We start from the raw sequence: 23,658 nt of genomic DNA, 5'->3' as shown, positions 1-23,658 counted from the left end.
TGGAGGACAGGAGGCAAAATAGTGAGTGGAACAAAACACTACTGCTTGATGTGTGCATTGCATGAAGGTAGGATACCTGTACTGTGTATTATGGACATGCCTGAGCTTGATGCAGCTGTTCAGCATTTTGCTTGCCTCGGAAAACGAACTGGATGTTTTATCTTTTAAATGTTTTTCAGGCTAGTGAATACAGCCAGAATTTTAATAACATATTTTTGGCTTTTCATTTCCAGAAAAATATTCTTTCCCCCATTAAATTGCTTTTATTTAAAATATTTTTTTTAAAAAAATATCCTGTCAAGTGGGATTGGGCCTCTAGTTAACACCTTGGAAGGTGTTCATGGAGTTATCAGTGCAAAGCATAAAGTTATTTGAAAATAAAGAAATTTAAAAATACATACAATTCAATTCTCCGGCACAGATTTCTCATAAAAGGAAGCGTACATATAAATGATAGTTCATGCACGTATTTCTGGAAATTGAAAACAGATGATTAACTGCTGATAACTACATGTAATTCTCAATAGAATAGATAAATACTTCAATGATAAGGGAATTTTGCAACAGGTTTCAACATTATAAATCTGCTTATAGTACATCATTTAAGCAAAATTATTAAAGTCAAATCAAAAATATTTTATTGTATTCATTGCTTAATAATAAAAGTATAATAACAAGAAGGTCCATCTTTTTTTTTTAACAATGGGGACATTTTAGATACATAGAAACTCTACATAGAATATGTCCATATTCGTATTATAAGAGTTAAGAGCAAAAGAACAAAAGCATCTTTTAATGGGATAGGTACTGAAATCCTAAGAATTGAGAACTCTCTGAGCTTCTTTGTTTTCTTGAAGATATTTCATTACCCAAATTAGGGCTAGTAAGGAGTGGAGTTTGCTCTCAGCAATCAGAAGACATGATGAAAACCCTTTAATTTCATAACATATGGACAGATTTATCCCTAGAAGCCTGGTGCTCTGACAAATTAGCCATCAGAGACATATAGACATAAACAATATCTAAATAATATGCAAAAGAGACAATAGGTAAGTGAAACAGGTAACAAAAAGGTCAAAACACCTCCCTACCAGCAATTAGACCCAGATGAGCACAGATTAACTCCAATGTTAATATCAGATGAAAAAACCAAGTAAACAATACCTCAATCAAGCAACTGCCAAACAAGCCAACAGTAAATAGTAAACTGCACAACCAAAGAAACTCTAAGACCATTTCACCAACACCGACAGTACAAGCCACTACTAGAATATATGAGAGTAAACTGCACTCCTTATCAACACTGATGATATTACCTACTTTGACTTTGGTTTTGTCGATTAGATAGATTTGTTGTTATAGAAATGGCTAGTTATATATTAATGTGTAAAAACAAAAAGTTGAGGCTGGAGTGTTTTTATCTTGTAGTGGGCTAAAAATCAGGGGTCCCCAACCCCCGGTCCGTGGACCAGTACCGGGCCGCAGCATGCCAGCAACCAGTCCGCACGAACAAGCAAAGCCCCATCTGCAGGATGCAGGCAGCGCACAAAACCATACAACCTCCGGTCCACGGAAAAACCTCTCTCCATGGAACTGGTCCCTGGTGCCCAAAAGGTTGGGGACCTCTGCTAAAAAGAGTTGGAAGTCAACAACTTTTTTTTCTTTACCCCTTGTACCGTCTCTTCCCTCTCTTTTTCCCTCCCTTAATTTCCTAATTCTATTTTTCTTTGTATTTTATATATAAATAAAAAAATAAAACAAGTTAAAAAAAACCAAACAAAAAGCACAAGAACTTATAACCATGGGAAATTCTATAATATCAAAAACTGACCACTGCTCTGCCTAGGTCAGTGTTGTTTATTCAAAGGCAGAAGCTTTCCCAGCCCTTCCTGCAAACATCAAGAAACTTTTTCCGTGGAAGTATTGTTGAGCTATGGGTCAATACACAAACATATCAGTCCATAGCCAGGGATTATGGTCATGGATGAGTTTTTCTTGATGTACTGTTAAGTCTAGACTCAAAAGGATAAGAAGAACAGCAATTTCAGGGTTCTTTGCTCAGAGGTACTGCTTCTAAAATGCCAATTCATATTTTTCAGTAGTGTTTGATTTCCTATGATTAAAATATGTTAACATTTGTGCAATTTCTCTTGTGCTTGACATATATATTTTCTCTCAGGGCTCCTTTTCTGTGTCTTTGTGCTGATACTCATTTTCTTCCTAGCAATTCAGATTTTTTCCCCCCTTGATACAGTAATAAAAAGCGAGTTTTCATCTCACTTAATGATTCAAAAAGATTTATTGTATGTATATTTTGAATTAATCTGGCTTCAGCATTAACCAATTGCAAGTACATCAAAATGAAAAATATGCTTTGATGCAATTCCTTACCTGGCTTCTAGTTGTAAACATTCCTTCTAATTTCTTTATAGCTATGTTAAACCTTTCCTAGGAAAACAAAATAAAAGAAAGTCATTTATAATCCAGCAGGTTATTTCTACTCATAATTTCAGATAACATGTATCTATGGGATTCATAATGATGAATGTTTGACTGTGCTTCATCAGTTATTTATATCTGGGTTCATCATCACTTGCCTGTTTGCCAATCTATAACATTCCATCTGTAAATATTCATTTATGGAGAGTCTCATTCTTTTTCTTGCAAAGATTATACTTTATGGCTTGATTCATCTCCCAAGGATGCTTGGCTAATGGATATAAGCATGAAACCCAGGTATTTTTCAGACTGGAGACCACTGAAGAGAAACAGGGCCCAGTTTTAGAGAGGCACCTAAAATCCAACAGATACGTTCAACCCTCTTTGAATACACAAAATTGCTGAAGTTGAGAAATACTAATCAACAAATTTCTTAATCTAACACGGCCTGTAAAATTGTTCTAAGGAAATCATTACAACCAAAGTAAAAAGTACTTGATTTAATTCTGGCCCTGCATATTGTAGGATAGATAAAATGCCCTGAAAATTGGCCAGCCTTTCTGGCTTATTCTATAAACCATAGTTAAAGCAAGCTATTATTACTATGAGCCCTGAATTAGCATATTTTAGCTTCCATTTATGTAAATGGTTGCTGACTTTCCAAATATTTTGTTTTCCTGGAGAGATCAGTGAATAACGTTAAGAGTAATATTGGGTGGCTCACACATATGAAAGTTGGCATCCCTGGTAAATGAAGCTCTATTATCCTGTCAAAGAGGTGATATTTTCAAACATTAATATCAATTATTTATTTCTTACACCTGACAAGCTAGTAAATGAACAACTAATTTTCAGTTTTAATACTCTATATTTCATATACTGTAATGCTCAGAAAGGAACCTATATAGTACAATTATAAAACTGAGAGCGCGACTTCCGGTGGATCTGCGCGGGCGATGGCGGCTACTTCGTAGCCGTCCTCCTGGGTAAGTGTAATGAATCGCTATGAACAGCGGACACCAGCTGTTCAGCGGTTCAAAATCCCCCTCCCGGGCAAAGGGGGGGGAAGAGGGTTGTCTGAATAGTGGTAGAGCCACTTACGCACCCCCAATATTTTTTGGGGGGTGTGTGTGAAAGGAGTGCTCCCACGGAGTTCAGACTGTCTCCGCTTCCCAGCTGCTTTTGTCCCTAGGGACAAAACAAGCCGTTGCAACCACCTCCACATTTAAAGAGATCTGGTGAGTTTTTCTTAGAAGCGGACAGAGTTGACTATAGGATTTAACTTTTGCTTTCTTTGACTTTATATGGATTTTGTTTAAAGATTTATTTTTACGTTTATATTCCCTCTTTTTATTTTTTACTTTTTGCTGAAAGGGAAAGTAAAATGGCGATCAGCAGACTTTCCGGTGTTTTTTCTATCTTTTTTTCCTTTTGGGAAGCTAGAACGGTGATCGGTAGATATTTTGGTGTTTTTCTTCCCCTTTTTCTTTTTTTTTCTTTTCCTTTTAATGATTGGAATGATGTTTTATTCTTTTTTTCTTTTCTTTTGATGAAAGTGAAAAGAAAATGGCGATCGGCTTTTATGGATTTTAGAAGCATTTTTGGTGTTTCTTTTTTTTCCCTTTCCTTTTTTCTTTTTGGTTTTTTTTTATGATTGGAATGGAGTGTTAGTATTATTATTTTTGTTTAGTTTTTGTGTTTTGTATTTTGTACTTTTTGGTACTTTTAAAAAATGGAATGGATTTTTTCTATTTAATTTTTTTTTCTCTTTTTTCTTTTTCTTTTTTGAACTCCTTTTTTATATTTTATCATAATGATCCCCTTTTGGAGGATTTTTTTTTTTGAATTTATGGAGCTAATTTTTTATTTTTTTTTTGCTTAATTCTTGCAATTTTTAAGAAGGAGTAAAGTTTTTTTTTAAGATGGCTCCAAAGCGTCCAGTAATCTCTATAGCTTCCAAGGTGGCTTCTTCTTCGGTGTTATCATCAGGGCAACAATCTAAATTAATAGTTTCACCTTCTTCCTTGCCACAGTCAACAATGGTGAAGGACTTGCAAGATATGATGGGAGATGTTATACTTCAAATTAGGGGAGAAATGAAAGAGATTTTAGAGGAAAATAATAAGACTTTGAAGCAAGAGATAGTTTTGACTTTAAAAGGAGTTGCCTCTGTTCTTGAAAAGTTGAATTCTCGCGTAGAAGAGGTAGTAGAAAAATTGGAATTGATGGAGGAAAAATTTGAAAGTATGGAAAAAGAGATGAAAAACTTTCAAGATGAGATTCTTATGCTTCAATATAAACAAATGGAATATGCCTTAAGAATCAGAGGTTTACATGAGTCTGTGCAAGGAGATTTGAGAGAGATGGTGGCAAAGGACTTTGCTGTGATTCTGAATAGAGAAGAAGAGGAAATACTTAGTGGAATTGATCAGACATTTAGAGTTAACTCTGTGGTGGCAGAGCAAAAGAATTTGCCAAGAGACGTAGTAATTTACTTTGGGAAAAGATCCCTGCGCAATCAAATTATACAAGCCTTTTATAAGAAGAGGTTTCAAATTGCTTCACAAGATGTTATAATTTTAAAGGAGATCCCACCAAAAATTTTAAGAAGAAGAAAGGAGTTTGCTTTTTTAGCAGACGAACTTAAAAAGAGACAAATTTTGTTTAGATGGGATGTTCCGACTGGAATGGTGGTGAGCTACCTGGGGATACGTTATAGTCTTAATACTGTTTCTAAAGCAAAAGATTTTTATACTTCGGTCCTGGGGGTATGCTCATCGTCACCTACTATGCTTAAAGCTTTGGAAGAAAAAAAGGCAGAATTGCAGTTTGAGGGGCCCCAACAAGTAGAGATGAAGGAGCAGAAGACAACCTGTGCAACATATAATTGTAAAGAAAAGGATCAACAGAAGAAGTTTAAGGAAGTTCCACAAGTATTGGTTCCTGAATCTGAGGGAGAAGTAGGATTTATAAATTCTTTGGAGCAACCTTTAATGCCAGAATTGCAGTCTGAAGAACCTATGTTAATTAAAAATGGGAGGCCTCAACAAGTAGAGATGGATGAGCAGAAGATAACCTATGCAATATATAACTGTAAAGAAAAGGATCAACAGAAGAAGCTCAAGGAAGTTCCACAAGAGATGATAGACCAGAAGACAACTTGTCCAACATATAAACGTAAAGAAAAGGAGGTGGAGGAAGTTTCACAGGTATTGGTTCCTGAGACTTGTGTAACATATAAATGTAAAGAAAAAGTAACATATAAACGTAAAGAGAAAGACCAACAGAAGAAGGAGGTTGAGGAAGCTTCACAGGTATTGGTTCCTGAGTTTGTGGGAGAACCAGGACTTACAAATTTTTTGGAGCTATCTTCAAGGGCAGATTTTAACGCATTTCTTTCGATGCTTATGGGCAAGAGAGTCTGATATGGAGACTGAATGAAAATTTTAGATAAGAAGTTTAAGTTTAAGTATTTTGTTTAGGTATTTATTTGATATAAGTATGTTATGAATAGGTTTGGAGTATATTATAATGTCTTCAATGTTTGGGTTTTTTAAAATTATTATTATTATTATTATTATTAAGCAATTTGTTATTGGTAAAGATGTATATTACAATATGTTTAAGATGGTACTTGTTATTGGTAAAGATTTAAATGCGTATAAGGGGATTTTAATGTTTTAAGTTTTAAGTAATGTTCAAATTTGTGTTTTGGAGGGAGTTTATAAAGAATGATGGAATATAAGTATGACATGAAAAGGTTTAGAGTATATTACAACGTGTTTAATGATTGGATATTTTTAATTATTATTGTTATTATTATTATTTTTAAGAGAAGATAATTTGTTTAAAGTTTAAGTATTTAGCTTAAGTATTCAAAGAGTGTTTTGTTTCAATGGTATAATGAAGGTTTATATGTTTATTTTTTTTTGTTTTATGATAAAGAAAGAGGGAGAGATTAGATTTATATTGTACGTATAGATGTTCAAAGAAAGTAATGTTTAAATTTGTGTGTTGGAGGGAGTTTATACAGAATGATGAATAATATTATAAGTATGATATTAGAAAATGTTTAGAGTATATTATAATGTGTTTAAGGACTGTAATTATTATTTTTTTAGAGAAGATAACCTATTTAATTTAAGGTATTTAGATTTGTTTAGGATTTATATGTGTTTTAAGTTTTTCTTTCCTTTTTTTTGAAAAATTTTAATTAAGCCTGTACTCAACTCTGGGAAGGTTGGGGGAGGGTTTGGGTGGTTTGGGGAGGGGGGGAGGGTATGGGAGGGTGGGGGGGGTTTCGGGGAGGGGATTTGTTTTGTAAAATTTAAAAAACTTTCAATTAAAAAAAAAAACTGAGAGCGCAGAAAGAATTTATGTCACTCCTCCTGAGAGATACATTATTTTTTCAATGTTTCACTATTTATTTAAGCCAGAAAGTGCAGCTTGTTGTACAGGTAGTTCACAACTTACAATAGTTTGCATAATGATCATTTGAAGTTATAACAGTGATTTATGACCATTTTTCACATTTATGAACATTGCAGCATCCCCCTGCTCACATGACTTACATTCAGATGCTTGACAATTGACTCACATTTATGACAATTGCAATGTTCCGGGGTGATTTGATCACCTTTTTCAACCTTCTGACAAGCAAAGTCAATGGGGAAACCAGATTCAATTAACAACCTTGTTTCTAATTTAAAAACTGCAGTGATTCACTTAACAAACATGGTGAGAAAAGTTGTAAAAAGAGGCAAAAGCCACTTAACAAATTTCGCACTTAATAATATAAATTTTGGGTTCAATTGTGGTTGTAACTTGAGGACTACCTGTATTATGGTTCATTCCCCTTTTCCAAGTCATATTTGAAATAGAGGGAGCCATCTTTTTCTAGTTAAAACTTCTTGAACACTGGTAAATTACACAGGAGGCCTCCTGGTGATTACGTGACATCATCAAATGGCATGGGAATGAAAAAAATCAGCCAATTTTTCTTACTTTGGAGATTTTAGGAGAATGGCTATCACCTCCTAGAGGCTTTTTTGCTCTCATCCCATTTTTAAAATAATGCTCCAGCTTTTAACAAAACAAAACAAAACAAAAGTTTTGTTTTAATACTCCAGCTTTCAAAACAAAATCATTAGCATTTTAAACATTAAAATGTTTGTACTAAATATTTAATCATTCTACAAAAAAAATAAAGCTGGATTCAATTTGCAGGGAATGCCAAGAAAATAGGATAAATCTTTAGCTGTTTTCTACAAATCTAAAGGCTGGGGACCTGCCACAGGTCTACTGGAAATCTAATCCCAAAATGTCCCAAAAGATCCTTTTTACAACTGGAGTTCCTTGATTTTTCATGAAGAAGTTTCACTTCTTACCCAAGAAACTTTTTCAGCTCATCAGATGAGCTGAATATCTTCATTTCTTGGATGAGAAGTGAAATGTCTTCAAGAAAAATCAAGGAAGACCAGTTGCCATTTTAAAAAAGCACCTTTTGGGACAACCATGACCTGGATAACCTCCACAGACATCTATTACCAAGATGTTGGAATAAGGTCAGCTGAAGAAAATGCACCTTAGTAATTCTGCATAGGTCGAACCATCAACAAGTTTTGCCTCCTGAGATCTCATCCCCATCTACAGTTTTTTTGTATAAGCATCAGCATCTCTCATTTGCCCAAGTATTTTATTGACACCCAAAACAGTATTCATACAACAGAATAACAAACTCATGTTCTAGGTTATCTATTATCCTGGATATAGTATTTTGCCTCACTCTAATGTGTGGCCTAGCTTTAAGGACTGCCTCGCATATAATGCGTTTATAATATTCTAGCTGAAGGATGGGAAGCTGTGGGAGGAATGCCTATCAGTGAAGTCATATGTGTCTACAGTATCAATTCAGCACCAGAGTACACCTCCAACGCCCATAATGCTCCAGCTTTCAACAAAACAAAATGAAAGTATTATAACGCATAATATCCCACCTTTCAAAACAAAATTAATTCTGCTACATTTTTTCAGATACAAACTTTTTGTCAATATTTATTTATTAAGCTTTTATGTCGCCCTTTTCACCGGTGGAAACCCTAAGCAGCTTAAAAGCATTCAATCCAAACATACCCTAGAACATGGGTTGGCAGTCCGTGGCTTTGGAGCCACATGTGGCTCTTTGAGCCTTCTCCTGTGGCTCCCAGCCTCCTCTGCCATTTGCAGAGAGAGAGAGTCAGACAGAGAGAGGCACTTATGCTTCCCTGCTTCCCTTCTCTCTCTCCTCTCTCTCTCTCTCTCTCTCTCTCTCTCTCTCTCTCTCTCTGTGTGTGTGTGTGTGTGTAAAAAAGAAACTGGCCTCACGCTGTACTGACGAGCTGACAAGCTTTTGGGGCTGGGCTCCTCCTTTTGCTGTGTCTCTGCAGAAAGCAGAAAGCAGGAAGGGCAGGAGAGACCCAGCTCAATAATGTGTGTCAGCTTATTGGAGAACAGCCTGAAGCCAGCTTGCCAGGTGAGCAGAAAAAGAGAGAGAGAGGGAGAGAGAGAGGGAGGGAGAGAAAAAGAGAGAGGGGGGAGAGAGAGGAAAGAGAGAAAGAGAGGGAGGGGAGGGGAAAGAGAGAGAGAGAAAGAGAGGAAAGAGAGAGAGAGGGAGAGAGGGAAAGGAAAGATAGAGAGAGAGAAAGAGAGGGAGAGGGAGAGGAGACAGAGAGGAAGAGAGAGGAGAGAAAGACAGGGAGAAAGAGAAAGAGAGAAAAAGAGAGAGGGAGAGAAAAGAGGGAGAGAAAGAGAGAGAAAAAGAAAGAGAGAGAGAGAGAAAAAAGAGAGAGAGGGAGAGGAAAGAGAGGAAGAGAGAGGGGGGAGAAAAAAGAGAGAAAGAGAGAGATGGAGAGGAAAGAGAGAGAAAGAGAGAGAGAGAAAAGAGAGAGATGGAGAAGAAAGAGAGAGAGGGAGAAAAAGAGAGAGTGAGAGAGAGAAAGAGAGAGAGGGAGAGAAAGAGAGAGAAAAAGAGGGAGAGGGAGAGAGGGGGAGAGAAAGAGAGGGAGAGAGGGAGAGAGAGAAAGAGATAGAGAGGGAGAGAGGGAGAGGAGAATGAGAGAGAGGGAGAGAGAGGAAAGAGAGAGAGAGAAAGAAAGAGAGAGAGGAAAGAGAAAGAGAGGGAGAGGGAGAGGGAGAGGAAAGATAGAGGGGGGAGAGAACTCATGCACAGCAGCCTCTATTTCTTTTTAATTAATTAAACTCTTCAATCAAGGTCCTTAGCCCTTGTTTTGTGGCTCTCAGTGTTTCCTTTTCTCTGGGAAATAGGTCCAAGTGGTTCTTTGAGTATTTAAGGTTGCAGACCCCTGCCCTAGAACATTCAAACAATAAATAAAAATCATGAATTCAAAATTCAATTAAAATAAATATAACCAGGCTGGAAAGGGAGGTATCAAAATTCATACAGAGAGGAGATGGGGTATTCTCCATTCCATTAGCCATCTCTGAAGTACCTACCCCCTTTGGGGCCCCAGATCAGTTGGCACAACCATGTTTTCAAGGCTTTTCAGAAGGCCAAAAGGGTAGGTGTGGATCTCATTTTGGTGGCAGGATGTTTCAGAAGATAGGAGCCATGGCAGAACAGCTTCTTCTTCTGTTCCCCACTAGCCAAAATTCCTGGATAAAGAGGTCTTTAGCATGTCCCTTCTGCCAGCATGGATTAGGTGGACCAATCCCATTAGGGTGAGCTAGTTTCTCATGTAGCCTGGATTCATACCATGCAGTGCTTTATGGGTAATAACCAATACCTTGAATTGGACCGAGAAGGAAAATGGCAAAAGTGCAACCCAAGGAACAGCAATGTAACCACATGGCTGTGTTCTTCACCAGCTGAAACTTCCAGATACTCTTTAGTAGCAGCCCCATGTAGAGTGCATCACAATAGTGCAACTGTGAGATGATCAGAGCTTGAATGACTGAGCACAAGGGCTCAGTCCAGAAGAATCACCAGATTGTGCACCAGGGTTGTGTGGGGTAATGCAATCCCATCCAAACTGAAGATGTTAAAGTCCTAGAAGTGGAAGCTCCACACACCCCAAACCACTCAGTCTTTCCAGAGTTTAGCTGATTATCTTGGAATATGGAAAATATATTTCTGGGACTATTAAAAGGTAATGAAGAAATAGTAGGAATTATCAAATGAAACGAAAGGAAACAAAATCAGGTATTACACATCAGTCATGCAAGAACAGAAAGGCATCCAAAAAGAGAAGCCACCTTCTGGTTGGTGATTCAATTATAAGGGATGTAAATTTAGGAAAGGACACAGAGGTTTCAAAAGAGGTCAGGTATCTCCCAGGTGCTACTGCCAGTAGGGACAAGAAGCGTATTTCTAAAACAAAAATACCAGCAAGGACTGTGATGTGGAGGCTATTGTACATCTTGGCACTAATGATCTGTCCCAAAAAGATGTACTCTCTGTGCAGAATGATTTCCAGAGCTTGGGGCAGAAACTTAGCAGAATAGGCTGTAGGCTTACTTTTTCACAGGTTTTACCAGTGTATAAGGAGCAAAATGAAAAGGCCAGCATATAGCACAATTCAATATATGGCTAAAGGAGTGATGTAAAGGGGAAGGCTTTGGATATATTAGTCACGATGTCAGTATCTGGTCCAATGAAAAAATGTACAAAAGAGATGGTTTGCATCCATCAAAGAAAGGGACTGAGTTACTTGGCTATAAATTCACAGATTTTCTGGAGGAATATTTAAACTAAACAGCAGGGACAGTGAATTAATTGATACAGAACATCTCTGTCCCTGGCAATCTAAAAACTATGGGGCTATCAGTGCATGTAACATAGATGTGTCTGTGGATAAGAATATCAACCTTGCTGTCAAGCAAAATCAAGCTTTTAATAGCAAGTGCCACACAAAGTGCACTAACCAAATAGGTGGTAAGACAATAGGGGAACTCAGGCACCACACAGGTTATGTAGAAAGTAAACACAGGATCAGTCATCAGTCAAATGTCTATACACCAATGCACAGAGTATGAACAGCAAACAGGGTGAACTAGAAATTCAGGCTAATGAGGGCAGATATGATACTATTGCCATTATGGAAATATGGAGGGATGAAACACACAAATGGAACACAAAGCTAGAGAGATTTAAATTATTTAAAAGAAACAGACCAAATAAAAGAGGAGGTAGAGTTGCTCTCTATATAAGAAATAACTACATCTCTACAGAAATAGAGCACAACAATAATGAAAACTGTGTTGAATGCATTTGGGTCAATATAAAAGGGGAAAAAATGACATTACCATAGATGTATACTATAGGCCACCAATCAAACAGAGGAAATAGTCAGCTAACTAAGATATGTAGGAAGCACATCACAATAGTAATGGGGGACTTTAACTACCCTGACATCAACTGGGAGACAAACTCTGCACCAAATGGAAGATCAAACAGATTCCTGAGAAACCTAGCAGACAACTTTGTCTCCCAAAACGTAGAGAAGAGAACTAGGGGATTAGCCATTTTGGATCTAATTCTCACTAACAGAGATGAAATGATAGAAGGTGTTAAAGCCACAGGAACCTTGGGAGGTAGTGATCATGCAAAATTGGAATTCAACATTATGGAAGCACAAGCAATAGAACACAGTCAGACTAGAGTCTTGGACTTCAAAAAAGCTAATTTCAATAAACTTAGAGAGGGCTTGGGAAGGATTGCATGGATGAGAATCCTCAAGGGTAAAACAACTCAGGAAGCTTGGGAAATTTTGAAAAGTGAGATAATAAAAGCCCAGTCTAGTATAATGCTAACAAAGAGGAAAAATAACAGCTCTCAAAAAAAACCAGCGTGGCTGCATAAAGAACTCTCTGATAAATTGAAAGACAAAAAAGACAAGTATAGAAAGTGGAAAGAGGGACACATAACTAAGTCATTATATCAGCAAATAGCCCGAGCCTGCAAAGATGAAATGAGGAAAGCTAAGGCTCATAATGAACTAAGGCTTGCGACCAAAGTCAAAAATAACAAAAAAAGCTTCTTTCAACATGTAAAAAACAAAAAAAGTGAAGGAAATGATTGGTCCATTAGTGGGTGAAAGTGGCAAGAAGGTGACAAACAATAGGGAGAAAGCAGAACTATTTAACTTGTTTTTTGCATCTGTCTTTACACAAAGGGAAAAAACAGACCAATTTATCAAAAATAGTGCCATAAAAACAGAATAGAAACACAAGTTAAGATAGGCAGGAAAATGGTAAGTGAGTACCTGTCCAGCCTAGATGAGTTCAAATCACTAGGACCAGATGGATTACACCCCAAGGTTCTCAAGGAACTGGCAGATGTGATCTCAGAACTAGTGAACTATATTTTTCAAAGATCCTGGAGCACTGGGGAACTACCAGAGGACTGGAAAAGAGCTGATGTAGTTCCCATCTTCAAAAAAGGAAAAAAAATAGATCCAGGAAATTACAGACCTATCAGCCTGATCTCAATACATGGGAAGATTCTGGAAAAGATAATCAAACAATGAATCAGCGAACACCTAGAGGCAAACAAAGTCATTACTAAAAGCCAACATGGGTTTGTCAAAAATAGATCATGCCAGACAAATCTTATTGCATTCTTTGACCAAGTGACAAAGTGGACCAGAAGAATGCTGTGGATATAATTTACTTGGACTTCAGTAAGGTATTTGATAAAGTAGATCACAACCTACTACTCGATAAGATAGAAAAATGTGGGTTAGATAGCATCACTACCAGATGGATTTGTAGCTGGCTGACCGGTCGTACTCAGCGTGTGGTCCTCAATGGAACCGTATCTACATGGAGGGAAGTGTGTAGTGGTGTGCCCCAGGGCTCTGTTCTGGGCCCAGTGATCTTCAACATCTTCATCAACAATTTGGATGAGGGGATAGATGGGGAAGTCATCAAAATTGCAGACGATGCTAAGCTGGCAGGAACAGCCAATACTCCAGAAGATAGGCTTCAGATACAGGAGGATCTCGATAGACTTGAACACTGGGCACTAACTAACAAAATGAAATTCAATGGTGAAAAAAGTAAGGTTCTATATTTAGGCAAGAAAAACCAAATGCACAGGTATAGTATAGGGGTACCTTGCTCAATAGTAGTAACTGTGAGAGGGATATCAGAGTCCTAGTGGACAATCATTTAAATATGAGCCAGCAGTGTTTTTTTTGCCAAAAAAGGGGGACAGAATCAAGATCACATGAAGTGTTAATACCACTTTACAATGCCTTGGTAAGGCCACACTTGGAATACTGCATCCAGTTTTGGTCACCATAATGTAAAAAAGATTTTGAGACTCTAGAAAGAGTACAGAGAAGAGCAACAAAGATGATTAGGGGACACATTATAAAATGAATAGGCTTGAATTATAAAAGGTTTTCACTGAAAGTGGAGTTGAAAGTTGGTTGTTGATTGTGATAAAAGTATTAAATGAAGGAATTAAAGCATATATGTTTGTAACTAGGAATTGAGCAAATCATTCAATACTGAGTAGAATATAAGACATAATGTATGATATCCCCTTGATTGTTTAATACAGTATATTTATGCATTCATACATTAGAAATGCTGGCGTTTCTAGGTGTGTTTGCAGGAGTCAAGAACTGCAGGTTTTTCTATCTGGAATACACCAAATTCTGGCTGTGACCTTGGATGATTTGCAACCTGTTAAGTCCTCCGTTCGATGGCGAATAATGAGGAGTCATGACGAAGTTAACAGCTCTTTATTTACAATCACCAACACTCCAACAACTGACAGGCTTGCAGGCCTCTCTCTTAAGCGACCAGAGACCCGGACAGAAATATAACAAAGTATCTGGCGTTTCGCGCCTTGAGCATGCACACAAGGCTGGCACCACTCAGCGTGGTCCCAGGCAGCTTCTGGAATGCTCGGGACCATTGCAACGTCCCGAGCCTGCTTTTGCAGCTCAGGACACAACACCCCTCCCCCCTAGATGGAACTTCTCTGCGCACATACATGTACGATCTAATGTGGGGAAGTGATATATAATTCCTTAAATCAAATGCACTGACTGTGGAAGTTTTGAGGTTACCCTCAGGCAAAACCACCTCCACTTCGTTTTGGGAATACATGTATCTGAAATCAGGAAAATAATACAAAATAATATGCCTTTTATTGAGGGCTCTTATGAGTTGTTCCCCTTGAACTTGACAACAACTTCACAAAGTCCCTAAGATATTTGTGTGGGCACTTGGCCCGCTGCGACCTCCTCGGACCAGGAGAGATTGCTTGGCCCACCTGCTCACCTACCAGGCTAGGTGAGCCAAGATGTTGCTGCCCTAAAATTCCAGGTGACCCTGGTACTGTTGCCTGGCCTACCTGCTCACCTACCAAGCTCAGCAGGCGAGGACTTTGCTGCCCCCGATAACTGGTTGACCCACCCAGCATACCTTGGAGGGGTGGTAGTCCCCGGATCCACAATGGACTATTCTTGGGAACACTGTCCCAGGAACCCAAGGCCAGCAGATGGAGAGTACTGAATAGCTGAAATACCCCAGTACTCTGTGGCCCCAGGCACGTGCCTGAAGTGCCAGAGTCAGGAGTTGCCTCTCTGGCTACCCCCTTTCTTGTAGATCTTCTGGGAGCAATTGCAGAATTGGGCAAGACCCCTTGCTGTATCTCTTGTTCTCTCTCAGTTTGTGAGTTGTGTGGATACCCCCGATCAGTCTCCCTGTCTGGAATAATTGTGGATGTGTGGGATGACCCCCTATCCATTGAATTCCTGTTCTGAGCACTTGTGGAACCTTGTGATGATACATCCATGGCCTCATCAGCAGCTAGTGAAGACCGGTGAAACTGATCCCAGAATGCATATTATGATCCTCCCCCCCCAAAGCAGAGCCAGGAGCAGAAGGGTGAGAGTCCAGTCTCCAATGCAGCTGGTCGATGTGCTGGTGAAGAACGCAGCCGTCACCCAAGGTCACTTCATATGACAACGGCCCAGAGGCCTTGCAGACCATAGCTGTTACCCAGAGATGACCAGGCCCATAATTCCGTGCCCAGACCGGATCGCCCACTTGGAGTCTCCTAGGTGCCCGCGGTTGTGACACCTGTGAAGCCACCCTGTCGGAGTGCAATCTGTCCAGTTTGGTGATGAGGCGGCGACCCCAGCGGAGTTCAGCAGGGCTCTTCCCTGTGGCAGTGCAAGGTGTGGTGCGGTGTGCAAGAAGAAAATCTGCTAACCTGTGATGCCAGTTACCGTAAGTCAGTTTCTTGAGGGCATCTTTGGTGGTGTGCACCATTCTTCTGCCAGTCCGTTGGAGGATGGGTGGAAGGGAGCCAAAGTCACATGACGTATCAAGTTGGCCTGAAGAAAAGCCTGGAACTCAGAAGTGGTAAATTGAGGACCGTTATCTGAAACCAGAACATCTGGAAGGCCGTGAGATGCAAAAATTCCTCTCAACACCTGGATGGTCTTGGCAGTAGTAGTGGAGGACACAGGAACAACTTTTAGCCACTTGGAATGGCTATCAACAACAACCAGGAAGAATTGCCCCTGAAAAGGCCCAGCGTAATCAATATGCACCCTAGACCATGGTGTTTGAGTTTCCTCCCACCTATAAACTGGTGCCTGAGGCATTTCAGGCCACAACTGTTGGCACACCTGGCACCCATGCACCTGGGCCTCGATGGCTTTATCGAGCCCAGGCCACCAAAAATGGCTGCGCGCCAGGATGACCCTCATGCAGAGAGGTCAAGACTCTAGACCTCAATGAGGCTGGGATCACTACCCTGCTACCCCATAACAGGCAACCCTTGAAAGTGGAAAACTCATGCTTCTTGTGCCAGAAACTTTGGAACTCAGTATCTGAGCAATTGTCAGGCCATCCTGACAACACCCATGTCAGCATGCATGTAAGCGTGTGATCAGTGGCAGTTTCTGCAGCCACATCCCTAGCATTGAGGGGAGACTCAGGCAATTCTTGAATAGAGAGAATATTAATAGCTGGAGCAGGATCCGGCTCCAATTGGTTCAGGGGTAGTCTGCTCAGGCCATCTGCATGACCCATTTCCTTTCCTGGTTTGTGAATTAATGTGTAGTCATATGCTGACAGGAAAATGGACCATCTCAGCATACGAGGAGAAATAATGTGTGGGGTCTGTTTGTTAGTAGTAAACAAACCCAGCAGAGGCTTGTGGTCAGTATAGACCGTGAAATGGCGGTCATATAAGAAATCATGAAATTTCTTAATACCAGCCACTATTGCCAAAGCTTCTCTATCAATTTGAGCGTAATTCCGCACTGCAGAAGACAGAGTCCTTGAATAATAAGCCATAGGGACCTATGTCCCATCAGCCTTCAGATGGCCAAGTACAGCTCCCACCCCATAAGGAGATGCATCGCAGGCGATGCAAACAGGCATTTGCTCATTGAAATGAGCTAAAACAGAATTAGACGTGAGCAAGGCCTTAACCTCATTGAAACTCTTGTCATGGACTTTCGTCCACTGCCAAGGAGCTTGCTTGTCTAAAAGCTTATGTAATGGCTCTGCCACAGCAGCCTTATGAGGGAGAAAAGCATGGTAAAAATTTAATAGGCCTAAGAAGGCTTGCAATTCACTTTTGGATTTAGGGCTTGGGGCCTGCTGTATGGCTTGCAATTTTGTTTCAGCAGGGTGAATTCCTTGAGCATCAATCTGAATCCTAAGAAGTCAGTAGAATTGACTCCTATCTTACATTTTTTCCTTCTTGAGTTTAAGGCCTGTTCTTCGAAAACGAAGCAAAACTGCCCTTAATCTTTCAGCTAAATTCTGAGATGACTCCCCTGCAATGAGGACATCATCGAAATATGGACAGTGTTGAGTCCGTGGCGGGAAAACAGACACGAGAAGCAGTTGAAGTTCTCAGTTTCCTTTATTCAGTGTTCAGCTTACAAGTAGATGGCTTCAGCAGCTCACCAAACCTCCCAGCTTCTTATATAAATGCTTCCCGGGTAAATGTGTTACTTTTCCCGCGCCAGCACCCGCGCATGCGCACGGCGCTGGTGACAGCCTGTCTGGTCCCGGGCAGCTTTGCACCTGCCCGGGACTGCCTGCAAACGCCCGAGCCGTTTGCAAGGCTCGGTACATAACACCCCTTTCCCCCGGGCTAAAACTACTACCAACATATAAACATTTATTTTATGCAGTGTTCTGCTTCTCAGTGCTCCTATCGTTACCTGGCTTTTGTTTAGCCAGCAATGTTATGTAATCCTCTAAGTATTTAGGAGACTTCTTTGCTCTCTGTGACCTTCTCAGCTCTGGGTTACTAGCATGAGTTCCCTGACTGGAGGGAGATGTGAGCCTGTTCTCCTTATTTTGCCTTGGTGCCTTCCAAGGACTGTGCCCCGATGCCTGGCCTGCTTGCTTGCCCACCGGGCTCGTCAGGCCAGGGCTTCTGTCACTTTGTGACCTGGTTGACCTGCCTAGCTGTAGACCCTCGGGCCCCTTGAAGTGATAGCCACTGCTGGGCGTCTCTGTTGAACCTCCTAGGTCCGTCCAAGACCTGTCAGGAGGCTGACCATTCCCTGAACCCCGTTCTGTGTCCGGGCTTGTGTGGGTTCCTGTACTTTCCCAAAACTCAGTTACTCCCTGATTTGGGCTAGAGGTGTTGTAGTCGGGACTTGGTTCCTCGACCACCTCCCTGTATGTTTGACCCCCTGTAGAATTTGGGGTAAGGTCAGGCCAACCTTGGGGATTGTGTGCCAGCTCTCTTGCGGGGAATGATTTGTTGGGATGCCCCCGGGTATCCTCCGTGACTGGAGTGCTGTGTGATGTGTGTGGAAGGTGAGTATGCCCCCGGGGTGACTCCCTGGCTGGAGTAGGCGTGAGTGCCTGTTGTGTGGGTAAGCTCCATGAATTCCTTTTCGGAGCAATTGCGGAACCCTGGGATGGGCCGTTTGTGGCTCCATCAGTGGAGATGGGCAGCAGCTCGTGCCCTTCCCTTTGCTCCAAAGGGTCCCCCTCCCCCCCTGGAAAAGACCCAGGAGTCTCATCTGAAAAGTCCCGCCTAGGGCGGAGTTGGTCGATGTGCCGACGCAGGACACGACCGTTGTCCAGGGCAACCTCGTAGGAGAGAGGACCTGTGACCCTGGAAATAGAAGCGGGGACCCAGGTATGACCAGGCCCGTAATTGCGAGCCCAAACCGGGGCACCCACAAGTAGTTGTCTAGGTGCCCTAGGATGTGAGGTAGATGAAGGCAGTCTGTCCGGATGCAACCGGTCAAGTTTAGTAGTAAGTTGACGCCCCCAGCGAAGTTCAGCTGGGCTTCTCCCTGTAGAAGTGGACGGTGTGGTGCGATAAGAAAGGAGAAAGTCAGCCAACCTGTGATGCCAGTCCCCGTAGGTGAGTCTTTTCAAGGCGTCCTTTGTGATGCGCACCATACGTTCAGCCATACCGTTGGTGGACGGGTGGAAGGATGCAGACGTGGCATGACGAATCATGTTAGCCTGTAAGAAAGCTTGGAATTCGGAGGAAGTGAATTGAGGGCCGTTGTCAGACACGATGACATCTGGAAGCCCGTGTGCAGCAAAAATCCCCCTCAGTACCTGAATAGTCTTTGCAGTGGTGGTGGAAGAGACAGGTACAACCTCAAGCCATTTTGAATGGCTGTCAACAAGGACCAAGAAGAACTGGCCCTGAAAGGGCCCAGCGTAGTCAATGTGCACCCTAGACCATGGGGACTGCGTTTCCTCCCATTTATGCACGGGAGCTTGGGGCATCTCTGGGCGAGATCGTTGGCACAGGTGGCATGCATGCACCTGAGCCTCAATATCCTTATCTAAAACAGGCCACCACAAGTGGCTGCGTGCAAGAGCCTTCATACGAACAATGCCAGGATGACCCTCGTGGAGGGATTCTAAGACCCTAGTCCTCATTGAGGAGGGAATGACAACTCTGTTTCCCCAAAGCAGACAACCCTGAGAAAGGGACAACTCGTTTCTTTTGGACCAGAAACTCTGAAACTCAGGACTAGGGCAGTGCTCAGGCCAACCGGACAAAACCCAGGAACGGACACGTGAAAGTGTGTGATCTGTACCTGTTTCAGCGGCAACATCCCTGGCACAAAGAGGGAGCTCGGGCAAGGCTTGGATTGATAGAATGTTGACAGCTGGCGCAGGGTCAGCTTCTACTACTGGCAGAGGCAATCTACTGAGGCCATCAGCATGGCCCATTTCTTTCCCAGGCTTGTGGAGTAAAGAAAAATCATATGCAGACAGAAAAATAGACCACCTAAGCATTCTAGGGGAAATGATTTGGGGAGTCTGCTTACGTGTGGTAAACAGTCCCAGCAGAGGCTTATGGTCAGTAAAGACCGTGAAATGCCTGCCATAGAGAAAATCGTGGAATTTTTTAATTCCAGCGACAACAGCCAGAGCCTCCCTGTCTATCTGAGCGTAGTTGCGCTCAGCAGAAGACAATGTTCTGGAGTAATATGCAACAGGAACCTGAGTTCCATCAGACCTGAGGTGGCTCAGGACAGCTCCTACCCCGTAAGGGGACGCATCACATGCGATGCACACAGGAAGAGATTCGTTGAAATGTGCAAGTACACTGTTAGAAGTGAGCAAGGCCTTGACTTTGTTAAAGCAAGCCTCATGTGTATGTGACCACTGCCACACTGCTTGTTTGTCTAGTAGCCTGTGAAGAGGCTCAGCTACACTAGCTTTATGTGGAAGAAAAGAATTGTAGAAATTCAGGAGGCCCAGGAAGGCCTGAAGTTCGGCCTTGGACTTTGGCCTAGGTGCTTCTAAAATAGCTGTCAGTTTGGATTCAGCAGGGTGAATCCCAGCAGCATCAATTTTGAACCCCAGAAATTCAGTAGAAGGCACCCCAATCTTGCATTTGTCTTTTTTGAGCTTGAGGCCTGACTTCCTGAATCTTAACAGAACAGCCCTTAGCCTTTCAGCTAGAATGTGTGTGGAGTCTCCTGCAATTAAGACATCATCAAAGTAGGGGCAAACCCCCGGTATGCCCCGTAGTGTGTTTTCCATTACGCTTTGGAAAATCCCAGGAGCGACATTCACTCCAAACTGTAGCCTTTTTACCTTAAAGGCTCCCCTGTGGGTCACAATAGTCTGAGCTATAGCAGCATCATCATCAACAGGCAGCTGTTGATACGCTTGAGCTAGGTCAAGCTTTGCAAAAACGCGCCCCCCCTTGAGGGAGGCCAGAATATGACTGACCACAGGAACAGGATAGGCATGTTGCTGCAATGCCTTATTCAGAGTGCATTTGTAGTCAGCACAAATGCGAATGTCCCCATTTGCCTTTAGAGGCGTGACAATGGGGGTCTCCCAAGGACTGGAATCAACAGGTTCTAGGATTCCCTGTTGAATCAGTTTGTCTAACTCAGTGTCAATTTTACTCTTTAAAGCAAAAGGGACCCTTCTTGCTTTAATTCTAATGGGAGTGACAGTGGGGTCTAGCTTTAAGGACACAGGGGGTCCTTTGAATGTGCCCAGCTGGGGGCTGAAAACATCTGCAAATTCTTTGCAGACTTCCTGTAGGTCGAGTGTTTGTAAGCTGTTGAGTCCTGTGACGTGTATCCCCAGGGCCTCAAACCAATCGAGTCCTATGAGACTCGTTCGTTCACCCCCTACTACTAATAAGTCTAGTGGACCTTCAAAACTCTTGTATTGCACGTTAAGGGTGGCCTCCCCCTTAACACACACTCTTGAATTTTGAAAATCTGTTAACACAATGTCAGAAGGCCTTAACTTGGCCTGAGTTCCACTACCGGAACAAATCTTCCTAAATGTATGCAAGGAGATAATTGAAAAGGCAGACCCTGTGTCTAGTTCCATAGATAATGGAACCCCTTGTAGCTTCACCTTGAGTGACAGCTTTTTCTTAATTGGCTTGTGTGTGCCTGTCCTAAGGATGCTTCTTCGCGAAGCGCAAAACCCTACCCTATTCTGGCTGGGGAATCTGGTACCTTTCAGGCACGGTTCTTCCTGAGGTTGTACCTTTCATCGGCCCAGACACACAGCTGCAATGTGTCCTTGTTTGCCGCATGCCCGGCAGGTAGCGGAGCGGAACTTGCAGTCGGTTCTCCTGTGGCGACCTCCACAGCCGATGCACTTGAGCGGAGCTGAAGAGCTTCCCTTCTGTTTTTCTTCTGTCGTGGGGTGGAGACGGTCGAGTTCCTCGTCCGGATCCTCCTCGGAGTTCCTTTGGGCATCTTCCTGGTGCACGGATGCAACCTCTGGACTGTTTCTGATCGGCCGCATGTTCTTGATAGCGCCGCCTGCTGCTTCTTCTGCGGTGACTTCCCTTAAGGCATCTTGGTAGGACAGTTCTTCTTTAGCGAAAAGTCTCTGTTGTAGATCTCGATGCCTTAACCCGCACACGAATCGGTCCCTCAGTCGTTCTTCGAGGTCTTTGAACTCGCAGTGCTTGGCGGCCTTCCGTAATGTGGCGATGAATTCTTTGGCCGACTCGCCGGGCCGTTGATCCCTCTGCTCGAAGGTGTGGCGCCATGCGATGACGGACATCTTGGGGTGGAAGTGCTCTTTCAGTAGTTTCTTCAGATCTGCGTAGCTGACAGACTCTACTGGAACAGGTGCTGCAAGGTTTTCTGCGATGTCGAAGGCATCTTGACCGCAAACACAAAGCAGGGTGGCAGCCTTCAAGCTCTCTTCCCTCACTTGGTTTGCCTTGAAGTAGTTCTCCACCCTGGCTACGTATGACTCCCACCGCTCTGGATGTGAGACGTCGAATTCCGAAAGCCTTCCGATTTTTGCCATCTTTAGATCTTCAGGAGACGGGTCTATCAGCCAGCCTACCCCCGAATGCGCACCGGATTGGTGGGCAGCTTCCGCATTGACGCCGTTCCTTTCCGCCGCTCAGGACTCCTTGGGTAAGCTTACACTTCTTCCTTTCCAGGTAGTGCAAGGCATCCCACCTTCGTCGCCAGTGTTGAGTCCGTGGCGGGAAAACAGACACGAGAAGCAGTTGAATTTCTCAGTTTCCGTTATTCAGCGTTCAGCTTACAAGTAGATGGCTTCAGCAGCTCACCAAACCTCCCAGCTTCTTATATAAACGCTTCCCGGGTAAATGTGTTACTTTTCCCGCGCCAGCACCCGCGCATGCGCACGGCGCTGGCGACAGCCTGTCTGGTCCCGGGCAGCTTTGCACCTGCCCGGGACTGCCTGCAAACGCCCGAGCCGTTTGCAAGGCTCGGTACATAACAGACAGACCCCCGGAATATCTCGAAGTGTGCTTTCCATGACACTTTGGAATATGCCAGGGGCTACATTTACCCCAAATTGCAGTCTCTTAACCTTGAAAGCCCCCCTGTGCGTTACAATAGTTTGGGCCTCTGCAGCTGCCTCATCAACAGGTAACTGTTGATAGGCCTGTGCCAGGTCAAGCTTAGCAAAGATGTGGCCTCCCTTGAGGGAGGCCAGAATGTGGCTTACCACAGGTACTGGATAAGCATGCTGTTGCAGTGCCTTATTCAGTGTGCACTTGTAGTCTGCACAAATACACATGTCCCCATTAGCCTTTAGAGGCGTTACTATGGGGGTTTCCCATGGACTTGAGTCCACAGGTTCTAAAATGCCTTGATGGAGCAATTTGTCCAGCTCAGCATCAATTTTACCTTTGAGGGCGAAAGGTACCCTCCTAGGCTTAACCCTGATGGGTGTAACAGATGGGTCTAGCTGTAGTGAGATGTGAGGCCCCTTGTAGGATCCTAACTCTGAACTAAACACATCTGCAAACTCTTTGCAGACTTCTGCAAGGCTTGACGTTTGCAAATTATGCAGCCCAGTAACCTGGATTCCCAGGGCCTCGAACCAATCAAGTCCAATAAGGCTTGTTCATTCACCCCCAACAACCACCACATCTAGGGGACCTTCAAAATCCTTATACTGTACTCTAAGGGTGGCCTCCCCCTTAATACACACCATAGAATTCTGAAAATCTGTAAGTATGAGGTTTGAAGGCCTGAGTTTAACTCGAAGGCCACTGCTACTGCATATCTTGTTTAAGGTGTTACTGGAAATAATGGAAAGAGCGGATCCGGTGTCCAACTCCATTGATAAAGGAACCCCTTGCAATCTTACTTTAAGAGAAAACTTCTTCTTAAGGGGCTTGTGTGTTCCTGTCCTCAAAATACTCCTGCGCAATGCGCAGAAACCCACTCTATGTTGGCTGGGGACCCTGGTACCTTTCAGACACAATTCTTT

The 23,658-nt window shown here is 42.5% G+C and overlaps 1 protein-coding gene across 10 annotated transcripts in view; it reads right to left on the bottom strand.

Moving 5' to 3' along the window:
• AOAH (acyloxyacyl hydrolase) overlaps positions 1-23,658 on the bottom strand; it is a 114,822-nt gene that overhangs the window by 49,403 nt on the left and 41,761 nt on the right. For 9 of the 10 annotated variants that reach the window (XM_039336770.1, XM_039336772.1, XM_039336773.1 and 6 more), the window contains 2 exons: positions 2,392-2,448; positions 402-472 (listed from right to left, as the gene is read on the bottom strand). In XM_039336770.1, the coding sequence (XP_039192704.1) occupies positions 402-472; positions 2,392-2,448 (128 nt within the window). The remainder of the gene's footprint in view (positions 1-401; positions 473-2,391; positions 2,449-23,658) is intronic. The other variant, XM_039336780.1, reaches the window with a different exon arrangement.

This window comes from Crotalus tigris, unplaced genomic scaffold (genome assembly GCF_016545835.1).
Source record: "Crotalus tigris isolate CLP2741 ecotype Arizona unplaced genomic scaffold, ASM1654583v1 scf7180000017666.379230911805:20528666, whole genome shotgun sequence".
Classification (NCBI taxonomy): domain Eukaryota; kingdom Metazoa; phylum Chordata; class Lepidosauria; order Squamata; family Viperidae; genus Crotalus; species Crotalus tigris.
This window is presented reverse-complemented; position numbering and strand designations above follow the sequence as displayed.